Genomic DNA, 9,111 nt, shown 5'->3' with positions numbered 1-9,111 from the left:
GGGGGGGGGGGGGAGACACTTTTGACATTTTTTAAAATGTTCATAATTCAGAAATAATTTGATCGATTAACCTCAGTCTGGAGTCCTTACGAAGAGGAAGAATTGTACTTTTTAAGGAAGAAATAGTATATTTCGATATGAGCGCCAATTAACACGAGCTGAAAATTCCCGTCTCACATTTGTCGAACAATATGGTTCGACAGTGATGTTACGTTCAGCAAATGGCCGAACTGTACTTTTTTCGATTACAAGTAAATGAAACAACCTTTTGGAAGAAAGTTCCATCTGGAAAATACTCTGTACCGCGCACAGAGTACTTTTCGTATTCGTTTTGTCGGTACTTCGTTCCGACTGCTGGTTTGAAATTTTGTCTGATGGATTATGTGTGTTTCGCTACGAGTGAAGGGAAAGAAGAATATTTTTTTTCATGAAATACGATTAATGAAAAACATCACATGTGTCAAAAAATGAAAGGACTCCATCGCATGTAATACACCTACAAACGAGCTTCACTTTGAGACTTATGATCTGAAATTGAGACTTGTAAAGTTTCCAATTGGAATTTTCAAATGTCTCAAGTTGAAACTTTCCGATGTCTCAAGTTGATATTTTCAGAACTCAACTGGAAAAAAATTCAGGGTAAGTTTCGAAAGTCTTAACTTGAGGGATTCAAGTCTCAATTTGAGTCTCTGAGCGTTTCAACTTGAGACCTTCGAAAGTCTTAACGTGAGACTTTCAGAAGGCTTAAATTAACATCCCCAAGTCTGAAATTGAGACTTGAAATTCTCAACTTATGACGGTCAGGGTTCAAATTAAGACAATGGAAAATCTTATTTTAAGACCTTCGAAATAATTAGGTATTATTTTTTTGCGTGTAGGTTATTTTGACAAGAAAATGTCGGTATAGAACTATGCCTTGACGTCAATGCGTGAATTTTTAATTTGTCACCTTATAAGTTGATGACAATCCTCCGCAACTATAATAAAACTTGGCAGATTGGTAGATCATCCGGTGTTTGGTGCGTCAATAAAATTGCAAATTAAAAACCTCTCCGATTGAATAAATCGTCTCGAATTGTTAAAAATCATTGTAACGGCCGCCGATTCGACGTGAAGGTCGCAGACGTCTAATCCGTCAAATCCTCGTACGTGGAACCCCCAAAAAAAAAAATTTCAAGACAGTGAGACAAAGTGAGAATGAAAAAACAGAGAGGGAGGTGATGAGGACCGATTGCTGGCAGCGTGGTAGTGCCGAGAGTTTATTTATAGCGGATGAGGCTGCGTTGCGTTCCAAAATCATCGGTCTTACCGAGAGGCTAGACAGTACCAAGTCGCTCGTTGTGCCTGTTGAGCTTAAAAATTAGTGTTACATGAATTTTTAACGTGAAATTGAATTAATCACTAAATAAATTCTCCCGGAAGCTTGAAAAACCGTTCCCCCTTGACCCGTCATAAAGATTTCAAACTTCTCCAAATCAGCTGATCGAGATGCTCAAGTGCTTTCCGTTTAGGATCCACGTGACGTGCCAAAAACAATAATAGAAAAAAAAATCAAACCCGCCGGAAAATCTCAAAACTCTTCCGCTAAAAATGAAGAAAAGATTGAAACGAATTACCTAATCAATTACCCCTCAAACAATCAACTAATAACCCCCCCAAAATGGAGATGAACAGCTGACCCTAGTGATAAATATAAACTCCCAATCGATTATTTCCGCCCCCGAGATATCGAAAAAAACAAAGTGCCCGGATTGAGCATAAATAAAAACCGAGTAAATTAGTTCCTCAAGAAGGAAAAAAATGGCGCATCACATGCGTCGACCGATGGGGCGTCAGTACAAGCCGTTCGGCAGGAGAAAGGTAAAACAAAATCCCTCAAATCAAACCCCATCAATCAACGACCGTTCTCCTTACTCTCCCCCCCCCTCAATCCTCGCACTCCTCACGAAAAAACAATGAAAAATCAATAAAGAAAAGTAGAAAATCAACCGGCGAGAGACGTTTGGGTGCAGTGGCCGCAGCATCGTGACCGACTACACACGGAATTGTAATACTTTTGGCCCACCACCATGGGGTGAAGTGGGTGGTACAGAGCTATGTATGAGCAAGTGAGTGAGTGAATGGTGCCTAAGGGGTGGCTAAGCAAAGACAGGGTATAAAGTTGGATTGGATCGATATAGTGGATGGCGTTGGGGGGTTGCTCGCGCTGCTACCACCTTGCGGCAGACACGGGAAAAGTCGAATATCCAGTAATCGTGGTGGTAAAAGGAGGGCCACGTATACCGTGAGCTTATCAGTTACGAAAAAGCATCATTCCCGTGATCACATCGCCCTCGCAGGCATCCCTATCATCACTAGTTTCATCTGCCCCGCATCCCCTCCACAAAATCCCCAGGAGAAAAAAAAATTTAAAAGAAAATCCAAAGCACGTGCAATTGAAAATGAGTCACTCGGCCAATGAATCGGCGTGTCGCAACACTCGTGACGTGTGCGCGTGCCGGTTAGCAACGTTCAAAAATTCCCACCGATTGATCTAATACTGACTGATGGCATTGGCCATGTGTAAACAAAAATGGAGAATGCATAATTGAGAATTAATTCCTGGGGAGGGGAATAAAAATTACGAATGAAAGTTGAATAATCGGGGAAGTCAGACACGAGGAAACGACGTGAGAGTCACAGGGCGAGTCTGGTATCTAGCCGGGGCAAAACAAGAGGTCGGTGATTCAATCAACGACACACGAGGATACGGCACATGTGCGTCTGCGCAACCAACCCCAATAGTAGTGTCACGTCGGCGCTGTGTTAACGTTATCCGTTTTACTCATCTCCCATTTCACGAACAAACAGTTTTGTATCTGTCTCGCTCTACGTACAACTCCAGTGGGGCTTACCCACTTTGCATTAGTCATTTCGGTTTTTTACTAGAAGAATTAGTGACAACTTTAACAAAATTGTTGGTATTAGCGCGTGTGGATGGATCCCGGTATCTTCCAGGAGAAAAATAAACACTTAGTGTTCATTATTTGTGTTCACTCTCGGTTTATTTATTTGGATTGTCTCGAGTGTTCTGAGCTCTCAACGTGTTGTGGATTTTTGAGTCACTGAGCTGAGTTATTCGTCAAGAATGATGACTCCATTAACCTCTTGATCAGTGAATTGAACGAATAAATATTCAAATTTGGATGGGCTGCAAAAGAAAGCGTAAAAAATTCCACATCCTCATGCCGTAGAGAACGAGGGGCTCAGGTGGGCTCCTGCAAGCACAAGGGGCCACAGATGATACAATGCAGTTGAACTTCTCCATCAGACCACAACATATATACACATAATCGGAAAAACAAAATATATACGAAAACAGCGCAATGCGGTACATTCGTGTCTGTGATACAAGCTGTTCTCTCTCATCAGTGAATGAAATGTCGGGCGATGTCGAGGCAGTGTACAATAATCCCCGATGATTCATATTTCAACATGATAAAATATCGCACAAACGTCAGTAAAAACTTGTTCATTCTTACCTTTGAACTGTGCACAATGGCATGTGTTAATTCAGTGATACATTAATTAAATCACGGGATAAATAAACTCAGGGAGCTGCGCAGACGACCGTTGACTGCGTATCGGCTAGTTTGGCAATGATAGGTTACAATCAGCACAATTCTGGCTACAACAAGCTATTTACACAGGTATTTAAGGCCCCACGAGCATATATATATAGGTATATAAAAGCGGGTAAACTTTGCGCCACTCTCACGGGATAATGGATGGACAGAATTGGATAAAACTTACGTCAAAAAATTTGTTTTTTTCGTTGGCTGCGGTTGAAATGGTTTCGGATGTTCCCTGACGCAAAAATTATTGATAAAATAATTAATAAAATTTTGAGGTGAGTTTGACAGTTTGCGGCAGCCACGTTGTATGATATAAACATACAAGTGACACAATTCAGGGCAGTCGATAAATCGATCGATTGTTATTGATTGAACTTATCGACTGATGTAACATTATTTTACTTACGAGAGAGTGAGTAATTTTTTAAACTTCATGTGTGGCACACTTGACACCACGAAATTATGATTTTTCCACGTATAAGGGTGAAGCGATGAGAGTAAAGAGATAATTTTATGGATTGAGAAATTCTCGTTCTGGTTCATCTGCAGATTTCATGAATGGCTTGGCTATTTTTCATATGTCACAGATTTCAAAATGACAAATCATAATTTCGTGGTGTCAAGTGTGTCACACATGAAGTTTAAAAAATTACTCACTCTCTCGTAAGTAAAATAATGTTACATCAGTCGATAAGTTCAATTAATAACAATCGATCGATTTATCGACTGCCCTGAATTGTGTCACTTGTATGTTTATATCATACAACGTGGCTCCCGCAAACTGCCAAACTCACCTCAAAATTTTATTAATTATTTTATCAATAATTTTTGCATCAGGGAACATCCGAAACCATTTCAACCGCAGCCAACGAAAAAAACAAATTTTTTGACGTAAGTTTTATCCAATTCTGTCCATCCATTATCCCGTGAGAGTGGCGCAAAGTTTACCCGCTTTTAATATACCTATATATATATATATATATGCTCGTGGGGCCTTAACCAACAAGATGATTCGAAAGATCAATTAATGTGGTGGTAATGATTATTACAAGCACTCGTGTACTTGATGATCACCCATGACCTGGATACTCATTCCAGTAAATTGGAGCTCCAGAGGCATAATGAAGAGCAACTGAGTGAGCAATGGTTCAACCGTGTAGACGCATCGATATACCTCGAATCAAAGAGCTTTGTTATTATAAACTCGATTAATTTTTCATTGTCAATAGTTTGTTATTGTCAATGTAATGAAGTAATTATTAATATACGCATGACTCGTGTCTTGGCATTTGGCATGACGGAAAAGACTTTCTGGGTGAAGCAGGGTGAGTCGAGGCCGTTGCCACGGATACCGTTACCCTCGAGACCTCCGAGACGCCTCCCATCCCCTTCGACAGAGCGTGCAGACGTCCCCATAACAATTTTCAACTTTTACTTTTTTATTCTCCTTCGTTCGTTAATAGTAATTAAAAACTCAACCCGTAATGTTTTCTTCTTTTTCATTTTCTCCACATTTGCTATTCATCGTTGGGGTTGGGGCTGGATAAATGTGGGTTGCGTATGAATCAACAATGTTTCCGTGTTTTATTGATATGACAGGTGAAATGAGGCCGGTATTTTATTGTTCTGCAGGGCTCGGCTGACTCAAACTACTCACAACCGAGCTCGGATCTGTCCCTGGACGAGGAGAAGGAGAGTTTGAGGAGGGAGAAGGAGAGACAGGCGCTCAGTCAGCTTGAAAAAGCCAGGGTAAGGCATTATTGCGTTGTTTTCTCTCTATATTATAAAAATCTAAATCGACTTCTGGTGATGAAGATTTAGTACTCGAAATTAAGATTTCAAAAATCAAGGTCACAAGGGTCAAAATAAGGGTAATGAGGGTCAGAATAAGGGGCATAAGGGTTAGAATAAGAGTCACGAGGGTCGCAATAAGGGTCTTAAGGGTCAAAATAAGGGTCGCTATTGTAGAATAAGGGTCACAAGGGTCAGATTAAGGGTGCAAATAAGGGTCACAAGGGTCAGATTAAAGATCTAAATAAGGGTCACAAAGATCAAATTATGGGTGAGAAGGGTCAAAGTAAGAGTCCAAATAGGGTGATGGGGATCAAAAACCAAAATATCGAAATAAGAGTCACGAGGGTTATAATGAGGGCCGGATTAACAATCCAAATAAGGGTCCAAGCGTCAGATTAAGGGCCAAAAAAGGGTCATGGGGGTCAAAAACTAAGGGTCAACAAAAGGGTCTCTATATGTCTTCTATATTATCAAAATCAAAATCGACTTCTGGCGATGAAAATTTGGCACACGAAATTAATACTCCAAAATTGAGGGTCAAAATAAGGGTCACGAGGGGTATAATGAGGGTCAGAATAAGGAGGTGTCCGCCTAAAATTCATTTGGAAAAAATTCCTTCAGAACTAATTATTTTGGAAAAAATTACTTGGCAAATAATTACTTTGGAAGAAAAAAAATGGAAGTATTAAAATGGTTAAAAAATTTTTTAGTCAACTATGGGATTTTCGGAGAGATTATGCTGTCCAAAACAAGTTTATCCCATGGTTCTGGGAAATAATTATTGCATGAGACATTTTTACAAGAGGAAATATTGCATGAAAAAATTATTTCCGAAGGAATTTTTTCGGAATGAATTTTTTCCCAAATATTTTTTCCCAAAGAGGGAGTTGGTGAGCGGAGCGAGCAGGAGGCTTAGTCCCCCTAGTATTAATTAAAAATTCAAGTGCTAGCACGGGAATTTTTTGGGTTACTCAAAATAAGCTGATTTCGCCCTACTAGTGCAATAATTTTTCTGCTATTTTTTTATATGAGGTTTTATGCAAGTTTTGCAAAATTTGCCTACAAAAACTCACGTCTCGGAGTGGTTTAGTGGGCGTAAAGTATTTGTTTTCCGCACGACGTGCGTGAAATTCAAAGGTCGTGCGTAATAGTTGTTTTCGACCTAGAGTGACAAAGAATATTTTTCCGCACTGAACTTCACTTTTCCTCGTTCGGGGATTGGCACTGTCCCTTCCCAAACTCGTAAAAAGGAAATTCACTGGGGAAAAATATCGTTCGATGCACTCAAAATTTACTTTACGCACTCTGTGCAAAGCAACAAAGACTTTACGATTTAGTAACACAATATACTATTGCTCTGTGTAAGTCGAGCTCCGGTGAAATTGTATTGAAGAAAGTTTGATTTTACGCTGACGGTGTGATTCAAAATGATTATTGAAGGGCTATTGGAAGTACTGGGGAATTGTTGTTGCGGGGGGTGTAAATAAATCTTTTGTTTCGGAGATGGGTTCACTGCAGGTGGGGAAATGTCAGAATGGAATATTCATTGTTATTCACTCGGGGGATTGGCGGAATTGACTCGGGGGAGAAGGGTGTGGGTGTTATTTCCCAATGGAAATCTCCTCGAGTCAATTTTAATGGAGCAGAAAACACGTCCTTTGAACGATTTTTTTTTCGTGGGAGTTTTGTTTCTGTGACAAGCTGGGATAGTGGTGATTTTTTGTGGATTTCAGACGAAACCTGTGGCATTCGCTGTCAGGACAAATGTCAGCTACGATGGCTCAGTTGACGATGACTCACCGGTACACGGCTCTGCCGTCAGCTTCGACGTTCGGGACTTTCTTCACATCAAGGTAATTTCATCAGCATCAACCGTTTTTTGTTAATTGATTTTTTCAGGAACGAAAATCACATTGATGGTAGACGACATTAGTCAATTTTACTTCATCCCATGTTCTCGATAAGTTTTATTGAATGTGAGGGAAAATATGAAATTTATGATATACTTTTTGGAATTACACTGAGTGAATAAAAAACATGGTCTCAAAGAAGTGTTATTTGAATTTGAGAAAATTATAACCAAAAAATTGCTAAGAATAAAAATAATTATGAGATATTTTTATGTAAGCAAGAAATCTGATTTTTATCATTCCGACCGTAAGGTAGCCTTTCACGGACGCGTAGTCTACGGCCGTTATCTCTTTTATAAAAAGTAGATGTCACACGTTTATTCATTAGTGTTTGAATGAGAAATCGCATGCATGATGATGATAATACGGATTGTGTTGATGATGTTGAGGTTACTGATGATAACGTCAACATCATATTATATTGGCAACGTGAGCGAGGAATCATATGATTGAAATATCGTATTAATATACGCGCCGAACGCGCATTCGATCTCGTGATAATTAGTATATTGTGCATCAAGGACGGAAAGTCATGTTTTCCCGCCCGAGGGGCACATGCTATTTTTTAACGCGCCTGCAAAGGAAAGTTCGTATTTTGCTCTTTGATGAACGGGTGGAAATTGAGTACTTTCCACTCGAGGGCGGGAAGTACTCAATTTCCTCCCGCTCATCGGGGAGCAAAGTACAAACTTTCCGTGCAGGTGTGTGAAAATAGTATATTTCTAACCTATACTGATAGACTGATTCATTCATTCCAAACGAGATTCGTTAACTATTATCGAATGGTAGAGTTGAATATGACCAAATGAATATTCGTTAAGGGGGGACCCCGGTGAAATTTGAAAGTCTTTGGTGGATCTGGGAACTTATTGAGCGACTTTAGTTATATGATGGGATATGTTAAAAAGTGGGAAAAATCCCGGACCCAATCCGTTTTGCCCCGTACTTCCACGGAAAACGTCGTTTTTCGTGTTTCTACCTTTAAAACGTTCCTCGTTCCCCAATTTTGATCCAATTTGATTTTTTTTTCAAAATGTTCGTGAGACTCCAAAGAATAAAGTTAAGCTTCCGTTTTACGATCCATTATATAGATCATGAAAAAATAAAAAATAAACGAAAAAAATTTAAAAAAGGGGGTTTCCCTTCTGATCGTCAACTATTCAAAATATAGACTTTTCAGGCATAATGCAAAGACAATCAAAAGGGAAAACCCTTTTTGTCGGTTTTTTCTTTTTTTTTTGGTTTTTATTGATTTTCTCATGATCTATATAATGGATCGTAAAACGGAAGCTTAACTTTGTTCTTGGGAGTCTCACGGACATTTTGAAAAAAAAAAAAAATCAAATCGAATCAAAATTGGGGAACGAGGAACGCTTTAAAGGTAGAAACATGAAAAACAACGTTTTCCGTGGAAGTACGGGGCAAAACCGATTGTGTCCGGGACTTTTCCCACTTTTTAACATATCCCGTCATATAACTACAGTCGCTCAATAAGTCCCTAGATCCACCGAAGACTTTCAAGTTTCACGAGGGTGCCCCCTTAATAGTTAATGAATGATTCACTTGAAAGGTGAAAATCGAGTCAAATGTGTATTTGTTAACTATTATCGAATGAACATTTGATGAGACCGAATAGACCCTCGTATCCAACCAAATCCATTCGTTAATAATAATTAATCCTTTCTATCAGGATAGGGGTGAGGATAAAGGAGTCGTGGCTACACGCTTACCATCTTCGCTTTCGACTCTGCTGGTAACTTCGCACGTGGGCACAACTCCTTTGTTTTACAGAG

At 39.5% G+C, this 9,111-nt stretch overlaps 1 protein-coding gene across 11 annotated transcripts in view; it reads left to right on the top strand.

Annotated features, from left to right (window-relative positions):
• The window catches only part of LOC107041727 (voltage-dependent L-type calcium channel subunit beta-2), an 85,298-nt gene that overhangs the window by 48,406 nt on the left and 27,781 nt on the right, over positions 1-9,111 (top strand). For 6 of the 11 annotated variants that reach the window (XM_015262420.2, XM_015262419.2, XM_015262417.2 and 3 more), the window contains 2 exons: positions 5,247-5,363; positions 7,142-7,261. In XM_015262420.2, coding sequence (XP_015117906.1) covers positions 5,247-5,363; positions 7,142-7,261 — 237 coding nt within the window. The other 5 variants (XM_015262428.2, XM_015262425.2, XM_015262423.2 and 2 more) reach the window with 3 other exon arrangements.

This window comes from Diachasma alloeum, unplaced genomic scaffold (assembly GCF_001412515.2).
Source record: "Diachasma alloeum isolate Michigan unplaced genomic scaffold, Dall2.0 Dall_scaffold_00374, whole genome shotgun sequence".
Lineage (NCBI taxonomy): Eukaryota > Metazoa > Arthropoda > Insecta > Hymenoptera > Braconidae > Diachasma > Diachasma alloeum.
This window is presented reverse-complemented; position numbering and strand designations above follow the sequence as displayed.